Source organism: Anser brachyrhynchus (assembly GCF_964034855.1).
Source record: "Anser brachyrhynchus genome assembly, chromosome: 6".
Classification (NCBI taxonomy): domain Eukaryota; kingdom Metazoa; phylum Chordata; class Aves; order Anseriformes; family Anatidae; genus Anser; species Anser brachyrhynchus.
In genome coordinates, this window is record NC_137700.1 from 24,823,017 (window position 1) to 24,847,319 (window position 24,303).

Below are 24,303 nucleotides of genomic sequence, written 5' to 3' on the forward strand. Positions count from 1 at the left end.
AGGGGCTTGAAAAGAAGGAGCTTTGGGTTGATTTGCTTGTTAATGATGATTTGACTTTCATGTATGAGACTGCAAAGTGCCTACGTGGAAGCTGCCGTATGAGCCAGGCGCTGTCACTGCGTGCTGCTGGCAGGGCGAGGAGGTGCCTGTGCAGGGCTGCAGGTAAAGCTGCCTTCTGGTGGAGCCTTCTGTGGAGGAAAAATGCTTCCTTCTTCTGTACACAGCAGTGCTAGATCTGTGTGAAATTTCACACCGCTCAGCCTTATACCCTTTGGGTTTTCTGTGCAGGTTTTGTTTGTCTTCCTTTCGTAAGTGTTCAACAGGGTGTGTTTGAAATTGGTCTCAGGCTGAAAGTCATTATGTTTGTAATATTTCATCGTCAGTGTGTCTCTTTAAAAAAGAATGATTCATTTCCTTCTGAACGGGCAGAGAGGTAAAACCAGAGTGGTTCTGATGTAAAGAATATGTTTTGGAAAAAGACAATTTAGAAGTGAAGCCATTTTTGATGCATTTCTCTTGACTGAGGGCTTATCCTTCAGCAAAGTCTGGTGTGTGGCTCTCGGCGAAACCACGGCCGTGTCTTGCCCTGGGTTAAGACAATCCATTAAGGGTTTTCTCACCAGGACTGAAGTCACGGGTGGTTTCAGTGTAAGTTGCTCAGCATTTGCTTATAAGCTGCAGGAATGGAAAATTAGGCTGCCTGTGGTGAAGAGGGATGTTGGCTCTGCACCGAAACCTGGCTGCTGTCAGAGCAGTAAGGGGGACTGCAGAGAGCAACAGAAAATAATATGGCTAAGACCAGAAGGATTGAGAAGGTCCCATGAATGTGTGCAGGAGAGGTGTGCGTGGAGTAGCTGGTGGTGCCTGAGCAGTGGGTATGCCAAGGAGACTGGGAGGGCTCCTTCCTGAAGGGGTCGGAGGCAGAGAAGGAGAAGGGGATTATAGAGAATCCAGGTTTTCCATGGGAGTTGCGATGCGGGGAGAGGGAGCATGCCTGTGGCAGGAGACCGGGCAAGGCAGTGTTTGAAGGGAGGGATGGAAAAGGTGTCAAGGAGGCAGGAGCTGCAGGACATGGCCAGGTCTGGCAACGGGCTTTCTCCTGCTAAGGAGCAGTGGCAAAAGGTCCTCCCCGAGCAGCTGGTGTGGCATGAATTTGCACCTTGTAGGGAGATTATTGAACCCACAGTGATCAAACGTGCTTTGGATGGGCAGCTTCCACCAAAACAGTACACAGCAGAAGGCAGGAAAAAAGAAAAAAGTCTTTGCTGGGAAGCTCCAGTATCAAACCAGCTCCTGTCAGCCTTGTCGGGAGCTGCAGGGCCATCACCAGCTCTTGTGACATTTGAGCTGCCTCCTAAAGCACTAAACTGTAGGGCCCTTGTGATGAGGTGAGATGCTCACTTTTTACTAAAATAAAGAAATTTCTGGCTCTTGCAGTGGAAGAGGTACAATTAGTGATGTAACTGTAAGGTCTTGAGTGTGGTAAAATCAGAAGTCAAAAGTGGTGTTTTTTTTTAATGTTATATACATGCACATACATATATACAAAATAATATCTGGTGTGCTGTGCAAATCACATGATTTCCAGTCATTCTTGTGATTTTGTGTGTACTCGGTTCATGATTTCCAAGTACTAGGGGCTTGCAGTATGTGCTCCAACAAACTTCCTTTGCAGACAGCTCCTGAATCTCCTAACTGTCCTGAGAATGTTACTATCTTTATTTTTTCTAAAACAGATAAGACGTAACAGACTGTTACTATGCATATCTTCGCTAATGGGTACTTGTTCAGTGACCTGATCTTCCCTTAATATTTTAAAGTATTTTACTTTGGATACAAGTATCAGTGTGTAGATTTGCTAGATGGCAATTTTCAGGGTCATTTTTTTCCCTTAAAACATTGGTGCCGTGTTTGCTATTCTTTCCTTTACCATATCACCAGGTCCTTACAGTGTTTCAGGACTGATTGTGTGTGGTCCAATAAATCCATCCGCTAGCTCACTTAACGCCTTCAGATGTGCGTTATCTAGGTAGGTTGTCTGGCACTGTGACTGCTCAGCTGTTCCAGCCGTTGCCTTGCCTACACCTTATTAAAGAATTCATTTATTTTTAAACAAGGTTGTCGTCATCTCAGAATGTTCAAACTTTTCTTTATTTTTCCTGTCAGAGTTATTTATGAATAGGATTTCTTTTCATAGAGTTGTGTGATTTCTTACAGTATCGTTTTCCTCATTTGCAGACAGACTGTGGTATTCTTTTTGGTTTTATCATACAACATTTTCACACTAAGATCACCCATTGCTTATGAGAGATTATTAAAAGTACATAATATTAGTTTAATGGTAGAAATTGTTCTTTCATGCAATTGTTTCTTTTTGCAAGATCCATAAATTCTTGGAAGTTACAAAAGTTTTGCTACAGTTCAACTCTCAGTTAAGGAGCCCTCAAGGTGCAGTTTTCTGGGTTGTATTAACAGGGATTTCAAATGAGATGATCATGCTGACTTCTCAATCTTTCTCATAGTATTATTTTACCAGGATGAATTTTGAAAAGTCTTTTTGCTTTCTTCTGGTGTGTCCGTGTGTTGGGTCTTTGCCTTTCACCTTCACCAGTGAGCATAGTGATTTCCTTTGACTCCAGCCAGTTTAACATCCAGATCTCATGGCAGACCACCGTTTGACTGTTCTCACCTAAACTTCAATAGAGAAGGGTAATTCTGGCATGTGGAAGATTTCAGAATTTGGAAATCTGGTTTTGTTCTGATTTGGAGCACGCTCCGGGCCTGTCTGCCCAGCGGCGAGCCCTGCAAGGCAGGCTCCCTGGCTTCTCGAGAGCCGCCAGGCAGCTTTACTGCAGTGTTGTGGAAATTGAATTGCTTTTACGGACTGTTTGGATTTCAACAAATTGACTTTCACTTATGGAAAATGCCATGTTGGAGGATTTTCAGCCTATTCTATTAATATTGCAAGGGAAAATATAAACCGAAACAAAAGGAAACATTTTAACTGTCTGACGAGAGAAAGCTTCATGCGAGCATTTGATTTCCTGACAGCATTTCTGCACAGACTTTCCTTGAAATACACACACACGAGCAGAAAATCTGGCCAACTGACTTTCATGGGCTGTTGTGAAAATATTAAATGACTCAAAATTGGAGAAGCAAAACTGATTCAGCCTAGCCTGACTCCTTGCTACATTTTTACTCCGCCTCTGTGACCTTAAACTGTGTTCAACTTCCTGGAGAATTAATGCTTGACTGAGGAAAAATTGAGCGAATACCTCAGTACTTGGTATGTTTACAGCATACCTTAATATAATGTCTAGCTCTTTGTTAGGCGAACGATGAATTGTTTGGAGAACGGGTTATTAATAACTCTGCATTTGGCTTTGCCCTGCTGTTGACCAAGACAGAGATTCAGCGAGAGCAGGCTATAACAAAATATCAGGCTGGCACGGTTCCACTAATGAAGCTACAAGTGGGGCAGCAGAGGGGTGGGGGTAAGACCTGAAGGGTCTGATGCTCTGATGGAGAACCAGGGCTGATCCTGGAGGATGGAAGCCCTCTCAGAGGCACGTGGAGCAGGCGTTGCTCATCCCCAGGTGGGTTATGAGGAAAGAGGTGCAGAGTGGAAGAGGCCTCTGGGTTGCCCCATGTCCTCAAGTGGTGGCTAGCCAGTAGCACTCTGATTTTCTGAGCTACCTGGGGACAGCAGCTGTGTTATGGGTCATTGGGAGTCAGCTGAGTGAGATCAATAGGAGAGGGAGTCCTGCTGGCAGTCAACGGAGTGCTGGATGGGGGGCTCAGAGGCTGGATTGTGCTGTAAGGGGTTGCAAGCATGTGCAGTGGTTTCCATCTCATGGTGTGGTGGTTGTTAGCAATCGTAGTGTTGTTTGCATGGTGCCTGAAGGGTGCTAGGTACAACAAGTGTAATGTCCTGGAGACCTCAAGGGGAATCTGCTGGTGACAGAGAAGTGCTGAGGGAGGGAGAGAGGGAAAGAGAAACAAGCCAGAAGCCACAAAAATGACATATGAAAAAAAATTGTTTTTATTTCTCATGTGCACAAAAAGAGAAAAGAAAAGAGTCAAACAGAACTGAAGCGATGAGGAAAAGCCAAGAGTGGCGGCAGCAGCCTAGAATGGAAATGACCCTGCACCTGGCAATGGCCCCCTCCCCTCCACGGGCTTGCATCTAGCTCAACCTAGAGAGCATCAACAGAGCTGCTTATGGTTGGATTTACTTTCATTTCAGTAACTGGTGTTGTTTGGTCCCTCCTTCCTGCTTTGCAAGTTTGCCACCATTCTGGACCCAGCCAAGGAGCACACTATGGTATTTGCGGGGTCCCCTAGAAGCCCTTGTGCTCAAACCCCACGGGGCAGCTATCATTCTCACTTCTTTTCCCAGAAGACTGCTTTTCTTTAGGAAGAAAGGGTTATTTTTTCCAACAGTTCCGCAAACCAAAATTTCCTTTAGGAAAATGTTTTTGTGCATGTATAATATTATACTCAAGAGGAGAAATAGGCGCAGGGTTTTTTGTTTTCCTTTTGTTGTTTGACCTCCTCACATTCACATTGTGATTACTTCTGAAGTGTTGTTCTGAATGTGATTTGTCACTATGGACGGGTCAGAAAGCATGCAGACGGGGCCCTGTTCCCACACGGCAGGGCTGGTTGCCACTTACCCCCTGCCCCCAGGCCTCAAAAAAGTGTCTGCTTTAATGGATCTGCCCTGCACAGCCCTTCCCGCTTCTTGTCCCAAATCTCGTTGGGCCCAAAGGACATGGGAGCTTCAGGGAACGGGACTCAGAAGTGCTGCCCAGTTTTAAATACTGTGGTCCCTGTTCCTCCCAGCAAAGCATGGCATTTGAGAACTCACAAGATTCCTCCCCTTCAAAAAAAACTGTGACAGGAGAAGATGCAGTCACACAACATTTCTGGTTGGTCCATTAGATAAAGCAAACATAACAGAAGAGCCAAGAATGGGACGAAAAGAAAGAAGTGAAAGGAGAGCTAAGGAAGAAGAATAAAGAAATGAAGAATTATTTGTGAGAAAAAGGAAAAGAGAGAAATGTAATAGAAATGTTCATTATTATTCAGAATGATACTTAACACTTTGATAGAATTTTCTTTCCAGGATCTCAAAGCACTGAGCCGGTGCTAATTAATTCAACTGCACAATACCCCTGTGGACTAGGAACTATTGTTATCCCCATTTTACAGAAGATTGGAATCGAGGCATAGGGGAGAAATTGGACTTGACAAAGGTTCTCTAGAGCCAGGTGGAGAACTGGGGAGTTTGAGCTCGCAGATACCTGCTCTCATACCGGTAATACTGCTCCCTCTCTGGATAGAAAAGTGCACTGGGAATTAAGAAGAATAAAAGAGAAGGATAGAAGTGGATTGGAAAGAAGGTATGAGAAAGAGATGGAAGAAAGGGAAGAGATAGCAGAATGGGGGAGAGAGATGTGAGTCATAGACTTCACTGGATTTTGCATAGCAATTTTTTCCCTCCAATTCTTTTTCTTCTCATTTTTTTTCCTGTAAAACTTTTTAAAGAACAATGAAAAAAATCCATTTATAATGAAGCAACTGTTGGCCAGTTGGGGAAGGGGTCCTTCCAAGATTTGGCTGTTCCCTCAGGTTCTGGATTTGTGCTGTGCTTTATTGAACACATTGTTTTGTTTTCAGTGAGCACAACGAGACTTGCACAGTACAGACAGCGTGTTCCTTATCTACAGGATGAGACGAGGCTGTTTTAATAACTACCATGATGAAGATGGAGATGAACTTATATACAAGAGGAATTGCCTTCACATTACACACATTATCTTCCTACAAAGCAGCAATTGTTTTTGCAAATAACATAATATTAAATAATTGGTAGAATTTTTGCGTTTCCTGCATAGTCCAGTCTAATGGAATCTATATGAATATTGATGGTTTTCTTCTGCATAATATCACCACATAAATCCCTGTGTCAGCTACTAGACTTTAGCTATAATACTGCTTTACAATGCATCCACCGACTGTAAATCAAAACAACCAACACAAGAAACTCTTTGGCAAATGTAATTCAGTACATTCGCATGGGGGTCTACAGATGGTGGTGGAAGAGGATTAGACTGCCCAGTCCTTTGCATAATTCTGCTTTTCTTTTAATTTTCCTGATCAAACTACTTGTTGTACTTATGGTCTTTCCAGACCAACCCAATGCCTGGTGGAAGTCCCCTTTTATCAGTGGAGTTACACCAACAATGGATTTGTCCCTCCGAGGGTCAAATCAAGCCAGCCGTGAGTGAGCCAACCAAATCCAGCTTTTGTATCCTATTTCGTGTCTCAAGTTTAGCGAAACACCTTTATGAAAATGAGCGTTTCTGAGCTGCTAGCTTCTCTCAAGGTGGCCCCTGGGCTGCAGGTTGCCAAGCGTGACGTGTCACAATCTCCTTTTCTCGAGCCTCTTCAGAAGGTTCTAGTTGCCAGTACTAGGATTTACTGCCTCTGGCCCTGAGTGAGACTGGGTGGTGCACAAGTGAAGCAAAGGCTGTACTGAGAGACTAAAGGGGAGACTTTGCTAACAGGGTCCAGCATCTGTCTGGTGTCTATGGAGGAAAACAGGAGTGGTAAAGGTAAATTGTTAGACATTATTCAGAATTTGCTTCTCATGTAGAATAAAATGAGATAATGGGCCAAATTCTGGTCTCAGTGACAGTGAAACAACTCTGCTATTTGCAGCAGGTTACTCAGAGGTAAGACGTGCAAAGTAACACTTTAAATAGTCAGGAGTAACCTCTTTGACTTTATTCCATACAGGAACAGATTTTAGCTCTATATCTTCTATGTAAACATCCCCCCACCCCCAATACCCTTTTCATTTGGGCATCCCATTAAAGAAGACACAGACCTATAATCAGCTAGAGCCATGCAAGGGCTAAAAGTGTTAGGTGAAAGGGGCCTTTGGGATCAACACAGCTGTTTACTGATGATGGATTTCATACATACAAGTTAAACTTGGAGACAGAATACTGAGTCCACAACCACATCTCCTCAGCGGCTGGGATTTTATGGATTTTATGGATTTTATACATAATGTTGGCTGTACAGACTGTTCACTTTTATGCCCTTCGGGGGTTTGATTCTCAATCCTGTCTTTGTCCATGGACAGTAGCCCACTAGTTTTATCTGAAACCTCTCTAAAACAACAAGGATCTGCTTTGGCAGACTTGATGCCCTGGGGACAGGCTATAGCTGCCTTCATGTTTTCTTTGAGTATTTTTTAGGAAGTGTCAGTGCAAGGTACAGTTTATGAGTTTGCTGACAATACAGGAGTAATAAGCATTTCTATTGACAGTTAGCCTTTTGCAGAACAGTGTTTGCCAGTCACTTGGGAACCATAACGAGCAGAGAATCCCTAGAGAATCATCAGGTGAGCATTTGGGATAAGGGGTAAATATTAGGGTGCACAATATAGGGCTGAATATGAAAAGATGAGGCTGCATGTTGGGACTGGCTGGAAGGGTGTGGGCATATGGACTTGGATGTAGGCCTATAAATTATCAAGTGTATGAGCATATGGACTGGAAATTGACAAGGGCCCATATAGCAAGGCAGTTAGGAAATTAGGTGTTGGGCACAGATAACGAGGCAGTTGTCACCAGGCTATAGGGATCTGGAGAATGGATGTTGGGCATGTGTAGAACTGCGAAAGTTGGGATGTGGGTGAGCTGAAGTAGTCATGGGTACAGGGATTAAGGTAAAAGGAGAGGAGCCTAAGGGCTAGGGAACCAAGCAATAATCCCAGCCAATCCTGAATTTGTCCATCTCAGTCTCAGCTGTCCAGAGGGCAATCAGATGGGCCCACGTGAAGCCCCACACTTTCCTTTCCACCACAAAGCGCAGTTAGAGCGCAGCTGGGCTTGTTTTCTTTGTTTGCCAACCAGTGACATGGAAAACGTTTGTTGACTCAGAGTGCTTTTTTGTCGACTGATGTGTTTGGTAACTTTGTCAGATGTGACTTGTCCACACTGCTCCCCAGAGACAGGATTTGGGGAAGGGGGAGGAGGAGGAGGCGACGGGGGTGGAGCTGGCATCCAATCCTCTCCAATACCACCATCCCATTGTAGTGCAAAACAGAAAGGAAACAAAACCCGAGAGTGAAAGAGGAGCGTCAAGCGTCAGAGGAACTGGTCTGCCATTCAGGTGGTGGGGAGGGATGGGACTTGTAGTTTTATTTTTGTAGGGTTTTTTAATTATTATTTTGTGGTTTTTTTTTTCTTGGTTTTGTTTGCTTGGGTTTTTTAGAAAATTGGGGATTTGTTCTTTTTTTTTTTTTTTCCTTTTTACAGACCTTCATGACAAAGCATAAAAACACAGTTATATTTATATATCTATTTATATATTTCTTCATTTCGTCGGTTGGTTTGTAAATGTTGCTCCATCCTCCTGTCTGAGCTGATTGTGTGTCACAGAAATTGTGGGCGTATGTGGGAGGCTCGCCCCCGGCCTGGCCTGCAAAGTCACCGTGTGGGCTGTGGCCGGTGGCGGCGAAGCCGTGCTGAAGAGTGGGGATGAAGTGCACAGAGAACCCCTCGCGGGGGGCAGATAGTTACTTGGTCCTTTCCTCGGTTTCCAGATGGGCCAGGTCTCTGCACTGCCATCTCTGCTCTAGCCAGGCCGTTCCCTCCGTCCTGGGAAGTGGGGCGGTCGTCACAGGTTATGCGTTTCGAAGAGTCCACCACAGAAGAGCGTATCTTTGGGGAACAGTGTTTCGTCAGTGGCTGTGTCCCCTGCTTCCCCCTGCCCTTACCGCTCCCAGGAGGTGGGGGTCCCGTGAGGCGATGGTTGCCAGCTGCATCACTGCCCAGTTCCCCTCGAGTCTTGGGAGCTCTGGAGAAGACCGCGCGTGGCCCGGCCTCGCCGGGGGCTCCTGCAGGAGGCGGCGGGGCCTGTGGCTCCAGCCGGCATGGCGGGGCACAGGGGGACGCAGGGGAGGACAGGGTTCTCAGTCAGGTGTCAGGGCGCTCGGCGCGGCGGCGGAGAGGGAGGGCGCGGGCTGCGGGAGGCACGGAGAGTTCCTCTTCGCCTTCCCAGGGGCGGAGGGGTGGGTCAGACAGGTACAATATGGAGGCCTAAGCTGTCGCCCTGCAGTTTCATGTGGTTTCCATGGTAACTAGTGGCGGTCATAGGCAGCGGCAGCAGTGGGAGGTGCGGAGCCCCGGGATGTGGCACTATAATAATAAGGGGAACCTGAAAGTTAACACAGGAGAAGAATGGACTGGTTGAAAGGACAAACAGTGAAAAAAAAATAAAATAAAAATAAAAAGCAAAACAATCAAACGAAGAAAAAGAAACGAAGGAGAACTAAAAAAAGAAGAAAGGAAAAAGAAAAGGAAACAAAGAAAAGGAAGGGAAGCAAAAGAAGGAACCTGGGGACTCAACTGTTGCTGGGCTTATTGGGAGGCGGTCGGTGCAGGCCAGCCAAGGGCCACATCTCGGAGAAGAGAGATTACCGTGGCCTCTGGGTCTGAAGCCCCTCTGTGGGGAGGTCCTCTTGCTCCTTCAGACCACCAGTGAGGAGCTGAGAGGGAAGCACGTGAGCACTGAGCGGAAATATCGCACACCTGATCACGGAAATATCCCACACCCGATCGAGGCCACCAGGGAGTTGCCAGGGCTGCATGTTCTGAGCATATCTGATAAAGTACAGTGGGTTGCTCTTAAAACAGGAGGGGAAGAAGGAAACAGAATTACATAGTTTATTGCTTGGGATTTTGGTCACATTTGGAATGAAAGCTCTCTAGATGGTTATTGAATGTGTGTTAAATAGTGATTGATTATTAAGATCACATTTACTGAGGTTTAACAACGCTGGAATAAAATGTGCATCTATTACCTAGTTGTTAAACCTCAGTAAATACCTAGTTAATAATCACAGCTGATTTATTTTACTTATAATAAATATCTTCTTGTTCTCTTGCAAAGAGGTGTTGTGTTACAAGATAGAGTCTTATGGGAAGTTTTTTCCCCTCGGAAAAAAAACCCTCACTTTTTCTGGGCGTATTAGAGTCACTGGAGATGGATATATTCCTATGAGGAAACTCTACTGGCAATTTCAAACATAGTGCTGCAGGCTGTCTCCCATTCCCAACATTGCTCCAACTGGTCCTATAAGAAGAACTTCCATTGGATTTCCAGGTCCCCAGGAATTGACTTTGGGGTTAGCTTGGGAGAGGAGTAAAACCTCATGTGGTGTTTTGAACAGATCTTGAATGGATGCTGATTGCAGACGGTGAGAGTAGCAGAACTTGAAGCTAGCTTCTGTTTTGATTTGGAATAAACTGTGGATGCAGCCCATGGAGAAGACAGAAGTGAGCTGGAATTCTGAACCATCTCTTGAAAGAGGAATTGGCTTCAGGACAGTCACATAATACATGACAGCTATATATACCCATCTAGATACTGGACTGGAGAGTGAGGAAGATGGCCCTTCATCTGGCCAGATACTTGAAAGCCCTCTTCAGAAACAAACAAACAGAGAAAAGAAAACAAAGAGACAAACAGAAGGAGCGCGAAGCTGGGGGTGTGTGGTGGGAAAGAGGTACTCACTTAGTAATGCAGGGTTGCTGAATCGCCAGGCCTCGTTGTAGGTTGTGTACTGAGGGTGACTGTAGGGGTTCCCTGAGAACTCGCTCCCTGAAAGAAATCAAAGAAGTCATGAAATACGGTTAACGATGAGGATTTATGCCTGCTGTTCCATCGAGCCTGTGTTTGTGTTGAGTCCATATGCCATCAGCAAAACTAGGGTATGTAGCTCCCTTGCCCACCTGGTACTGTGCCTTTCAGGACGCTGTAGTGTTTGTGCACTGAATGTGCAATGTGCTTATCCATACAATCAACAATTATGAGATTGGCCTCCTCATTTATGAGACCACATTTATGATCAGTCAGTGAGTTACAGAGAAAACTTGCTGTATTCCAGTTCCAGAAGAGAATTTTCTGATGGCCAACACTTCAGGTGCTATCTTGAATCTAGAAGACAAGCTGGGCTATGGATCCCTTCTCGACATTTGGCAATATTGGCCCAAACCAAAGTACTTGGGAACTTTGTAATCTAATAAGACTCTGAACCAAAATTTGAATGTGGTAGAGCCTTCTTAAATATTCAGTTTTATTGTGCAGAAGGAGTTGGGTCTTGTTTTATAGATGTCTGTGAAGGCCTAAGGGAATTACATTCAGGAACTGAGGAGGTATGGTGTTGCATTCAAAATAAATAAATCTCCCCAAACTTAAACAAACAAACAAACAAACATGATTTTGTTAACTGAAAACATGCCATTATCTGATCATAACCTCAGTGTAATCTAGTACTAACAGGCTGGGGGCATTGGGTCCCATCTGAAAGGCGTTATGCACTCAAAAGGCAGTGAGTGAACAGCGTGACTTAGCTTCTGGTCTGCTCTGAGGAGGGGGTGGAGACCACAGAAGTGCATGTGGGATTCCTACTAGATGCTGTGGAACAGGAAAAGAAGGCAGTGCAAGATGCGCTGGATGCCTGTGATACAATTACCGAAGAAATGTCAATTAATTATACTGTAATCTCTGCAAATCTTCCCTCACAGGAGAGTTAAAACCCAAAATAGGTTCTCAGATGGTGGAAGTGAAGTCTGTTAAAGTCAGTGGATTTGCACTGATTTAAGCTCAGGAGGATCTGTCCAGCTGGGTCCTTTAAAGACACTCAGAATAATAACCAAAGTAGTCAGTACGGAAATGTGTATGTATCAAAACAATTACCATCCAAAGCTCTTTTAGTCACAGTAATTTTTAGTTTCAGCATAAAAACTCTTACTGTGCGATGGACGTTGCTCAACACTGATTTAATGATAATAACTCAGCATGTTTCCATACCTAGAAACATCCTGTACTGAAAATCCCGACAACTAGTGGGGAAGGAATAGGTGAAGCCTACTAAGGTGACCAAGATCTGTGGGATTAGGGTAGAAAGGCAGAAAGCAGTGCACAGCCCAGGTTTACGTCTATTGAAGCTACTTAACTGTGGGGTACACTGGGATGAATTTGGCCCCTGAAGAAGGAAAAGACAACCCAGATGAGAATTACTGCTTTTAAATGCCTCATATGGAGATCACTTCTCTGCATCGAGAGAAGAAGATCTGATGTTTCAAGGCTTCTCTCTCACCCTCCTCTGAGTTTGTCACCCTAAACTGTTTATAGCGTTCCTAAAGCACGGGTTAAGTAGAGGAGAAAGAGCCCCAGCTATGGAGAGCTGGGGAGGAGGGAGGGCAGCCACTGGAAACAGTGTTTATTGACGAGGAGTGAAAGCATGCATGCAGCAGGATAATGAGCTTTTGAGCTCAACTGTGACCAAGAGGAACTGAGCTATCGCCTTCCCCGATCACTAATGAAACAAGTGTAATTTCCTCATCAACATTGGATTCTGTTTAACGACTCCCTGCCGTTGCCATCACCAGCCCTCTGCAGGCTCTACGCTGCTCTGTGTAAACTGCAGTTCGTTTCAGAGGATGCTCACTTCACCAAAACAGTTTGCAGAAACTTGATGGCCTTTCTGGGAATGTCGAAGAAGCGAGCCAGGGATCAAAGGTGCTCTGTTACCTTCGCAGGAAGCATTTCACAAATGCACAGATTAAGCATAGCGCAATTCCTGACTCATCCTTGACTAACCCCTGCTTTTTTAGGTTTGCATGCAGGGACTGCTGGCTTTCATCCATGTCCACAGCCGGTGATCTGGAGTTACGGGCAAATGCGAATGCAGGACGTGTATCTTAGCACATCATCCACATAAACCTCAGAGATATTTGCATGCATGACTGAGCATGTTGCATGGATGTACTGCTACTGGAGACAAGCTCTTCTCTAGGCTATACAATGAGAAGTCCAGTGAAAGGTTGTCACGGACAGAACAGAGAAACTTTGGTTAGCGCTGGTCAAATGATCTTCTCAGAAACAGCTTTCCTCTGGAAAATGCTGTCTCATCAAAATGGAAATGTTTTGCATTAGCTTGTCAGCTTCAGCGGAGTTTTGGAAGGAAAAGTTTCAAAATGATTGCAAATTGAAACAAAGTATTATGTTTCAACTTTCTTGTTTTGTTTCATTTTGCCTTTCTCATCTCATTTAATTTCCTTTCAACTCTTTTATTATTTTAATATGTCTTGACATCTAGAACATGTTGACATTATTGAAATGTTTCATCCTGATGTTTGCAAATTGAACAGTTTCAAGATTCTGACTCCTCATCCCAATGAAAGATAAAAACAAATGTCAGAAAGCCAGAATTTTGCATGGGTTGGAAATTCTGCTTTCCAACCAGCTCTGTTTTTATCTCTGAATCTTTTTTTAGGGAGGATAGAGCCTCTCTCTCGTATTCTTTCACATCTGGACGGTGCTGTTTGTTTCCCTGTCAATATGTTTCTTACAGATGCTCCCTGAGTGGACACCTTGCTCGCTTTGTGTTTCTAATACACCTAAAGCACTGGCTCCTGGTCTTTTTGGCCCAGGGGCAGTGACAAACCACTGGTGATGTGCTGCTTTGTTTTTCCTTTTCAACCTGGACTCTTAGCAGAGGTTGCCAGCAAGCACAGAGGATCAATCTCATGAGGCCTATATTCTGTGCAATCTGTGCTCTGGGAACCTTTACTAACAGTATTTGTTGGTATCTGTATTTAAGTCTTGGCATGTTTAGTCTTCTAATACAGAAACTATGAGGCATGAAGTGAGCCTAGCAGGTGGCAGGTCCAGGACCAGTAAGGGAGGTTGTTTTCACGCGATACATAGTTAAGGTACCTTCTTGCCATAGGTTGCTGAAGACATTAAAGACTTGTATGGGTTCAAGAGACACTGCTTAAGTGTGTGGAGGGGAATTCTATTGCGGGTGCTTAATATTAAACATCTCTGCCTTAAAAAGTCTCTGAGCTGCAACTTGTTGGAGGCATGGAGATCTTTTAAGGAAGTGCTGATACCTGCTTTACTCTTACACCTTTCCCAGGCAATCTCTTTTGGCCCCTGACAGAGAGCAGTGGCTGGAGAGACTTGCAGTGTGACCCATTAAAGCCAGTCTTATGTTCCTTCCCAGGAAGCCTCTCTATCTCCAGCTTGTTGGCATCGGTCACATAAGAACAGAAGGGCTGCCAGGCTGGGTCTGACCAGTGGGGTCTGACTGACACAGCCAGTACTCGATGCGATGTAGAAAGATGCAATAACTACTGCAGGGTGCCTGAGTAGCCCACAGGAAAAGCTTTCTGTAACTGAATGTTGACACCAGATCTAATGTAAAGATGTCTCTTCGACTTGAATAATGTCTTTGGAGTACAACTCGACTTTATTCTTCATCATCCTGTATCCTCCCCCCTTTTTTGTTTCAGTATCTGTGTGTTTTGGGGGACACTGCTGTCTTATGGAAAAGTAGCCCCTGCATCAAATCTCCTATTCTTGGATAAGTGATCCCTGTGATTAATGGTCTTAAAATCTTTGTCTCAGTTTAAGTGTCAGTGTCATCCTTGCAATGAGGATGTTAAACTTACACAGCAGTCACTGAACACTTCTTAGACCAGATCCTGTGTGGCAGAAGTTGGGAAGAGCCTGTGGTTTAGTAGCATGCATTCAACAAGCCGGCTATTTTAGTGCTATCAGTAGTTTCTGTATGCCATGACCCTCTGTAAGTTTTGAACTATAACTGACATATACATTGACAACTGAATCTGCCTACTGTTAATGACTTACGTTTTTTTAATTGATTTATATTGTCTTAGTGCTCCTCTGATTCTGGAGCCAAGTGGAGTTTAAACCATCCCCTTGAAAAATGTAGTGTAGAAGGCAATGCCTGAAGTTTTGCGAAGTCTGCAGCACCCCAGGAGTTCAGCAGGCTGGCTGTAGCAAGGGACTGAAGCGGCGCTTGGGGAGGGTACCGATCCACTATCTTTTCCTGATCTGGAGGTCAATCACATCATCTTCACAACATAGCCCAGGAATTTTTGTGTGTCTTAGGATGATAAGCAGGCAGTCTGTTAGCTCTAGAATGTGCCCATAGGCATTAGCCAGTAGTGGTGGTATATAGGCAGTGATTTGTCATTTAAAGGTGTTAAGACTCAGACCTGCAAACATTCGCTGTCACTGATATTTTCACTGATTAACTGTCCTCTGCAGTGTATGCTTGTTTAGCCAGCTGTTCCAAGATTTGGATGAGGGCTAAGTTAGGCTTTTCACTCACAAACCCTGGGAAATTGTATTGCAGTAATTTACAAGATTTCTGTCCTCAGCTTTCTGCTGCTTCACTTCACAATTGCTGTCTGAGTCATTCTTCCAGCAGCAGAGGTTGCAGAACAGCCTGTACCTGCTCGTTAGCCATCACAGCTCCCAGCCCAGGGCGTTAACATAAGCAGAAATCAGTGGCAGATGAAGTCTTGAGTCCTGAGCTACTGGGGATGAGAAATGAAAATCCTGCCTCTTCATTTGTCTAGTGGGACTAGCTGTCATCTGAGAAGTGGGGAGCAGAGCCTGTGGAAATAACCTCTTTTGTTGCCCCCAGGTAAATGGTCCTCTGTGCTCCCTACACCCTGGGCAGTATTACCTAAGCTGTTTGCCAAGAGAACGTATTTCTCCAAAGGCATTGGGTGGCAAAGGAACAGTTTGCCTTTGAATGTAGGATTTGTCCCTTCTTGGACTGGGGCACTATCTTACAAACAGGAGGTGGGTAAGTAGTTGGTTGTTGAAAGTGAATGGTTAGTTTCTCCTGAAATGCTGTTAATCATTGCTGAGTTCTTGGCCAGTTCAGGCTGTGGACAGCAGCTCTCCAAGAGCTGCAGGTATTAAATTACCATCGATGATTTGCAGTTTGATGCCCTGGCTTTAGACAGACGTAAGTTGTTACCCTAAGTTAGTGGATAGTTGAATATCCTGAGCCACGAGCAGTACATAATAATCTGCACGGGTCATTGGAAAATAATTACATCTGTTAATGAATACTAAGGTTAATTAATTACCAATTAATTGCCACAGGTTATAGATAGCTAGTTGCCCATAGCAGCAGTGAATCAGTTACCAGGGGGAGGGAGATACATTACAGAGAGGGTTGTGAGCTACTTTGGTTATAGGCACCTGATGTTTTTTATATGAAAGAAAACCTCGATGGCAGCAAAGCAATAGCAAAGCCAACTGTGAAAGCTCTCCCACTGCAAGTATACTGTTCAAACACGTGGGCACCGTTATTGAATTCTGGACTTACCAGGAACCATTCCTGCCAGAGTTGAGGTTGGGTAGCTGCCTTGTCCAGTTGGGGGAACATGGGGTGGGTAGCCAGGCAAGGTAGTGCTTGCCATATCACGACCTGGAAAGGGAAAGAATCAGGACAGGGCATCAGTAGGGATAAGGTCCTTCAGTACTGATTCGATATCACCTTTTGTCCCACCATCATGTCACTAGCAGCTTGATGGGCAAATGCTGTGCGTCCTGCCCTTACATGTGTGCTGACCTTCTACTGAACATTTTGGGGGAAGATTGTGGCACTCTGATCTCAGGCTATAGGGATGGATCTTAAAACTTAGTGCTGTGAGGCTCAAAAGAATTTGCTTTCACTGTAGATTTTTGAGCCTGTTAGAAATTTTGGATCTATTTTCACTAAATAAAAATCGCCCTAAGCTGCACAGAGAATGGCAGCACATGCATTGCCAGAGTAGCTGAGGTCCTTTCTATAAGCAGTCAATGCAGTTCCAAAACTGTGGTGATGTTGCTTTAGGGCATGACCAATGGGTAAGGCACTGGAAAGTGATCCAGGAGTTTTCTCTGCCTGTCTCTGGTCCCACCTCTGCCGTTTACCTGCTGATGCTAAAACCATCAGCAAATCACTTCACCTCTCTGTGCTTCTTCTTATGCTGCAAACTCTTTGGTGCAAGGGCACGCTCCCAGTACATTTTCACAGTGCTTAGCATTAGATCAGTACTTGCTGGGCTCCTTCCAGGTGATGGTGTAATATATAATAATTGGATCATGTGAATTAATTTGAGTCCCACTTCATTTTTATCACAGATACAAGTTTTTGTTAGTAATACTCCAACTCTTGGTATTTTTTATCCACCAAAGAAGTAGAGAGCGGTGTAGATCGGGTGGATGATTGTAGTTGATTTTTCATCTCTTAGGAAGTGCAGCTGGAGGCTTCTTGGTTGGTGCCAGAGGCATTTCCTCATTTGGACTGGTTAGCCTGAAAATGGGCCAGCCAGAAGGGCATTTTGCTGTTAGTGCTTATTGCATTTAAATGAACTGAAATCATCTCAGAAGCTGCTGGGAGTTTCAAGCCAAAACCAAAAAAAAAAAAGAAAAGGCTAAATAAATTAAGATAATCTTTCCCCCACAGCTGCTGGGAGATTTACAGCTCAACCTCCAACGTTGCCTACTGAGATCTCTGCTCTTTCAAGCCTTTCACATTTCCTAGGTGAGGTGTAGCTCACCAAGAAGTTTGTGCCATTGTCGTTCCTTTCTTAAATTTTGCCTAACGTGTCTGTTCTGGGAGGACTGCAGTCTGATTCACCTTTAGAAGTGACAGTTTATGGATGGCCCATTGACGCCACTGGAACTGGGCTGGGATATGGGAATGAAAGAACAAGAACTGCCTTAGCTCTACTTGTGGCAGAACAGTAACTGATAAAGCAGGCCCTGAAACAAACATGGACCTTGGCAGGGGAGTCAGAAATAAATAACAATTGAACAGCAGAGTAAAAACTAAATCAACATGGAGAATTACCCCTAGGGGAGGAAGTTTCTTCAGAATGAGGTGGGCTAAACCAAGGTTGTTGCTTTTGTAGATCTTGACTAAAGATTACTGAGGTGATTTGCTCAAGAAAAAAGAAATGTAAGTTCTTTCCCTCTCCCTGAAGAGGTTCCTGAGCCATGGCTGACATTCCTAGCTCACCTTGTCTTAGATAACAGGCACAGAACTAGAGCGACCAAGCCATTTTCCAGCCACTCCCCAGTATTGATAAAAATAAATATATAATGCCTCAGGGATTTATGTTCTATACTCTTCTACTCTTTTATCACCACCATTGCTTTAGTGATTTGTAGTTGCACATTAAGCAGTGTGAATAACACCTACTAAATGTAGTGTGTTTTTGTTTTGTTTTGTTTTTTTTTCTCACATTCTTTTAAGGGAAAAAAGTTTTGTGCTTCAAATTCATGTATTTTTGGTTTCCTGTATTTACTAGTCTGAGATGTAACAGCAGGTGATGAATGGGAAAACAGTGTCACTGAAAAGTTAGAGAGAACATTATGTAGTAGCAGGCAAAATTAATTCATTTTGACACTTCCATTCAAGTGGGAACACATACACACTCACTCTGCTACCCGATCTATGCACATATACCCCTGTGTTTTTATTTAGATGTGAGCACGCAGAGGCTGATACTCAAAACTCAGTGTGGAAAATGTGTTGGGAAGTGATCATCTGTCAAAATCCCAATCTTGAAAAAGAAGATAACAAATATAGTATCACTAACATGAATAGGAGTCCTGTAGGGAGACTCTTAAAATGCTGCTACGTAGAAGCAGCCCCCTTCCATTACCTCCTCTCATTACCACCAGGTGAACAGGGTTATTAAATTCTTGTACTCCAGGGCTATGTCAAAGCGAGTGTCTGACCTGCTTATAACATGCTTCCAGTACCAGCTATCCTCCTTTCTCCCAAAACCTTCTGAGTGAGAACCGCACCTTCATCACTGCAACTTTCTTTGAGCTTTTGAACACTTTCTCCCAAGTCTACTTTTCCATAAATGTCCTAAAGCAAGTGCATCTCCTGAAACAGTGCCTTCTAGCTTAGGGGGTGGCCATGTAAGTCTGCATCGCCACTGAAGTATATTGTTGGAGAGAGTCTGTCAGGATAAGCCTTGGCTTAGGAAATGCCCAGAGCTCCTACTGGCTGCAGTAAGACTTGGACAGTGTTATGAACACAAAAGTCTTCTCTGCAGTTGCTTGCTGCTTTCCTACAGGGAGGTTTAGAAATGCAAATGTCACCAAGACAAAGGGAGGACGTCAGGTCAAAGAGAAAAATAATATAGGAATATGAAGGAGGCAGAAGATACGTTTCTTGAGCATTAGGAACCATGTTCTGCACTGTGAAGAACTTGCCTATTGAAAAAGCCCAAATTGCATTCTTTGGCAGTGGAGTGACACCTAAAAAGATTGACACTATTCACCCAAGCCATCCCTGAGCTTCTGCAGCAGTGATGCCTCAGTCCTCTTGCATGGGGGTTTTACCTCATACCTACCTTAAACTCCACTTCCCTCCCCCGCCTCACTCCAGCCTGCTGCTCCTAAGTGCTGCCATCTTCTGTGACCTGCTTCTGTCCTTCCCTTGAAGGCTACTACCACAGATCTGATTTCACGTGGCTATAAGACTTCATAGCCTCTGACCCTGTTTCCTGACTACCTGGCCTGCCACATGAAGGTGCCAGCTCACGCTGACACTTCCCAACGAGCTGACTCGAGTCCTGCTTGTTGTGTGGCTGTGGCACTGCTCACCCACTGACTGTGTACAGGTCTGACTTGTAGTTTTTGCAACCCATGCTGACAACCCTGCTGACAGTCCTAGAGCTGGCAGACACATTCAAGCTGCAGTCATCAACCTAGGCTAGCACGCAGTACCCTCGCTGGGCCCCCCGTGCACAGGGGCCTCGTGGTTAGTGAGGCAACACAGGATTTTGCTGTACAAGTGTTTCCCTACTAAGCCCCAAACCCGTCCAGCTGGGACACCAGTCACTTCTGTGTAGTTACAGCTTCTTTTCCCATTTTATTCTGCAAAAATGAAGGACAGGCATGAAATCTTTAAGTGACTCTCCGTGGAGCTGCGAACACATGCTGCATACACAGAACTGGAACATCGTTGCTCTGGTTCCCGCTTGCACTCAAAGAGCTTGCAGCATTTACTGGTCTCCCCGTCAGACGAAACTGAACCCCTTGCCTGCAGCATCCCCGCTGAGTTTGTGGCCAAGGCCGGTTACCTGCTATCAGAGGCTGGCTGCTGGACTGCCCAAAGTGGGCACCATGATGAAGGAAGGCACTGTAGCAAGGCGTGGACGCATCGTCTGAAAGGGTCATGTGGAAGGGCTGAAGATCAGCCTGCCCAGAGCCGACCGGCGTGGTGGGGGTGAAAGGGGTGAGAGAGGCTCCATGAGGCTCTTGCTTTATACTGAGGGGAGAGGAGAGGTTTTCTGTGGTAGGGTAAGGGATGGACACAGACAGACAAAGGGAACAGGGGGAGGAAGAGGAGGGTGGGGAAGGGAGGAGAGGAAGAACAAAATGGGTAAATGAAAATGGAGTGGTTAAAATCTACAGGGAAATTAATTTAAAAACAAAAATAAAAATAAAAAGGTTAGGAGTAGATCAGAGGAGCCAGTGCTGATACAACAGCAGTAAATGCACCCGGGGGCTAGGCTCTGACTGCAGTGATGCCTCTGCAGGGCAGCAGGATACGAGAAAATGGAGTGCGGTGGCGGATGGGAGGGATGGGATGCGGGACAAGGAGAAGTGTGGGAGGGGACATGCAGGAGAGGGAGGACAGGAAGAAGCATAGGGTTGGGAAGGAGAAAAATGCTCTGAAGCTTCGGTGCTCCCTTTCCTGCTGCGTTCTCTTGCTGTCTGAGGGCGTACAAAGATGCTACACTCACGCATTTTGGCCCAGGGAATTACACCCCTTTGTCTCTCAGACCCAAGGTAACTTCCCCAGGAGAGCAGCATGGTTATGAACATCTGTTAAACGGGATGCTCAGTGTAAAGGCCAAAGGTTGTCAAACCAAGCTCTGTAAAAGCTTTGACAAAAAAGATGCAGCTGAACTTTGAGGTGGTTAAAATGAAAAATGGGACTGTGCCATTAATAGGTGAATAGATAGATCAATCAGTTGATCTTTTTTATAGTGGCATACTTTGTGGCTTTGACTGTAAAAGCACTGAGTACTGACTCCGGTAGTTCCCAAAGTACAGCGGTGCCAGACAGATACCTTGACGGAGAGATACAGTGGAAGAGAGAAAATGTTGGAGACTTATAATAGATTTCATTTGCACTGCTATTTGCATTGGACCACTGTTTCTGAAGTGCAGATTTGCACAGGCACAAGAAACACAGCTTTGAAGCTGCTCCTAACTGGGCTCCCAGGTAGGAGCTCTGGGAATAGTAGAACTCTGTGACCTAAAGCATGGGTGTTCCAGTACACCCAGACTTGGTGGGTTAGCAGTAATAGGGTCCTGTATTTGAACACCTGAAAGAGAAGTATGGATGATGTGATCAGATCCTATCCAAATCATCTCGCAAACCAGCCACCCTCAGGTAAACAAATTAGAGCCAACAAATGAAAGCCATCTCTCTGCCGCAATGGCAAGTGTTGCCAATGTCATATGAGATAAGTTAGTTGTGGTGGGTTTGATTTATACAGAGATATATAAATGTGACGTATAATTGGGTCATAAATCTGGCTTCATTAATGTAGAACTGGCTTTAATTAACTCTAGGCACCTTATTGTGAGGCTGCAATGCTCACCTAGACTATAAAGGGCTGGGCAGTTTCTGTCTGCGAATGCTGTTTATCCTGAGGCATTTGTTTCCTAAAGGTTTGTTACCTGGCAAAAATGATAGTTTGCCATCTGTGTTCTCCTCCAAGTACCTCTAACCTGGATGGCCAGCAAGGGTCTCTGAGCACCGAGACTCCTTTGCAGCAAAGACATATGTTCGTGGGCCAACTGATTGGGAAAGATCCCTTCTGGCCAAAAGGTGTGCAGTTCCTCTTCATTCAGGTTGTGTATGGGAAGCCTCTGGTATGCTCAGTGAGGACTGGCATTTCTTCGCCCTTTTTGCTATAGGAAGCTCTGCTGGGCAAGGACTTTTCTGGGGGTGTGGTAAATAGGATCTGGAGTGTGTGGTGACTGTTGTGCAGCTAATCAAAGTCACTGGAGTAAACAGCACCTCTGAACTGTGCAGGAGAGGGCAGGTGTGGGGAGCCGCTGGGGCAGGAGGGGCTGAGGAGAAGATGGACACGGAGATGTGGGTGGGCAGAAGCCAGAGGTGCTGTGGGCAGAGGTTAATCCTGTTTGCACAGCCCCCGGGCACGATGGGTTTCCTAGTCCCTCCCCTGCTTTATTTCTCTTTTAAAGCATGGAATTTTCAGCTATAATCCTTCCTAAACCACAGCATTTTTCAGGTGCTCTGTGTAAGTGAAACCATAATCTCTGGTAAAACAGGCCGCTTAAGCTGCTGTAGCATTAGGCCAATCTGATCCAGCCCCTGGATTTCCGCTCTGCCCAGCCACCACAGAGAGGATTTCAGCCTGAAAGACTGCCTAAAGCCCTTGCAATGGGAACAACAGTGCCAGGCCTTGCCTTGCAAAGCTGCACAGGGTTAAGGGACCAGAAGCTATTTGTCCCGGTGTTCTGAGGCTGTTAAAGCCCCTGTCAGACTCGCAGCAGAGATGAGCCCAGCCCTCTCTTGAACACATCAAAGCTTATGAAGAAAAATTCCTCACACCTTGCAGAGGCAGCACCACTTACTCAGCGCAGGGGGATAAAGAAGTCAGGAGTAAGATGGCAAAGAGACTGGGACACAATGCCACTAAGCACGGCTCTCTCTAAGAACAGCGGAGGAGAGGAGAGGATAAGGTCAGACAGCAAATGATTGCTCAAACAAAACTCAGACCTCAACGTGTCTGTTTACCTGTCCTTCAGTCTCCGCTCAGCAGCTGCACAGCCACAGCTGGTATCCCATGCGTCCTTACTGGCGGGTGGCAGTTACAAATTTTTACCCTCTTCTTGTCCAGCTCTCCACTGACTGAAAGCACCTGAATTCCGTCTCCAGTATAACTCCCGCCACTGCCATGCTGGAATAATTGCCCCAGCAGTGAATTATAGCTCTGAAGTGTGTCAGTATAGATGAGATCAATTGATTGATCTATCTATCCACCTGTGAGTGGCACAGTCCCATTTTTCATTTTAACCACCTCAAACTTCAGCTGCACCTCCTTTGTTTTCACTTCTGATTTCCTCCAGTCTCTGATTCTTTTGTATTTGGGATGGAGAACAGGAAAAGGAGTGCCATGCTCAGCCCTTCTTGCCCCAAGTCCTGCCAGTGCCAGCGAGCCGTGCTCTGCTGGCTTCTCTGAGTCTCATGGGGGTTCCTCGGTGAGGTGGCACCAGGGAGCCCCGAGGTATCTGTCAATGTCTTACTGGTATGGAAATCGACCCCTAACTGAGTGGGGGGTGGAATGAGTTTGCAGCCCCTCTCCAAAGAAGCAGAAAGCTGTTCCTCTCCCAGGCTCCTTTCTGCTAAATGGCACGCACTATCCTTGTTTATGAGCAACAACAAAATACCAGCCAATGTCACGGTGGGGGAAATCTGAAAGGGTGAGCAGGGTGGGGATACAACTGGGAACGTAGCAGAGGACTACATATTTTCTGCATCTCCAGCTCCTTTCTTTCTGAGTGTACTTGCTGAGTTATGGCTGTTTTTCTTCCTTTCTAACCCTCTCCTCTGTTATTCTGGCGGAGAGCTAGAACTGGTGATCTCTGGCCTAAATTCCCCCTGAGAATGAAGGGATTTTGGCCAGACAGGGTGAGAGGAAGATTCACAGCTTTGGGTTCCTACAGAGACTCATCTCAGCTTTTATCGTGCTCTCTGCTGCTGAAGGGAAAGAAGCAGGGGGGTTCGCAGGACTAGATAAGCGGCTTGTTTTTCATCACCGGTTTCCTGGAGGATAAGCTAGCTGCCTCCAGTGCTCCTTTTCTTTTCAGTAAGGGAAGAATATCAAGATGGCACATCCCTGCATAAGGGATGGCTTGTGCGCACCCACTTGACAACACCGCTCACAGTCTTGACAGTGTTTAGTATCCTTCACCTTTTCCTGGTGTCTCTATAAAATATTTATATGATCCCAAAGCCTCAGACTCCTTAGAGCACGTATCCTCACAGCATCCCCTAGGGATCACTGTTCTACCTGTGAGGAGCTGAGCACAGAGAAAATGTACCCAAGCTCATGCAGGAAGCCTGTGTCAAAACTGAATCTTATCTCAGGTGTTTTTGCATCCTATGCTTGTACCCACTATTGAAACATCTTTTCCACATTTACATTCCTCCTGTACTAATAACATCATTCCTTACAAAGGTTTCATTGTGGCAAGCAGGATGGGGTGGGGTCCTCAGCATTCATAAGCTGGTGAATTTACGCCACAGCCTGTGGACTCCCATCACTTCATCCCATGTGAGAATCTCGCCTTAGAACTTCTCAAAGTCATGCAGAAGACCAGACTGGACTG

The 24,303-nt window shown here is 45.3% G+C and overlaps 1 protein-coding gene and 1 long non-coding RNA gene across 17 annotated transcripts in view; one reads left to right on the plus strand and one right to left on the minus strand.

Annotated features, from left to right (window-relative positions):
* LOC308197007 overlaps positions 1-24,303 on the plus strand; it is a 318,880-nt gene that overhangs the window by 95,943 nt on the left and 198,634 nt on the right. The window lies entirely within an intron of this gene.
* PAX2 (paired box 2) overlaps positions 4,026-24,303 on the minus strand; it is a 98,396-nt gene continuing 78,118 nt past the window's right edge. For 5 of the 16 annotated variants that reach the window (XM_080596768.1, XM_080596760.1, XM_080596759.1 and 2 more), the window contains 4 exons: positions 20,010-20,219; positions 16,247-16,348; positions 10,600-10,686; positions 4,026-9,221 (listed from right to left, as the gene is read on the minus strand). In XM_080596768.1, the coding sequence (XP_080452894.1) occupies positions 9,100-9,221; positions 10,600-10,686; positions 16,247-16,348; positions 20,010-20,219 (521 nt within the window). In that variant the 3' untranslated portion in view covers positions 4,026-9,099. Of the gene's footprint in view, positions 9,241-10,599; positions 10,687-16,246; positions 16,349-20,009; positions 20,220-24,303 lie in introns of all 16 variants that reach the window. The other 11 variants (XM_080596769.1, XM_080596762.1, XM_080596761.1 and 8 more) reach the window with 6 other exon arrangements.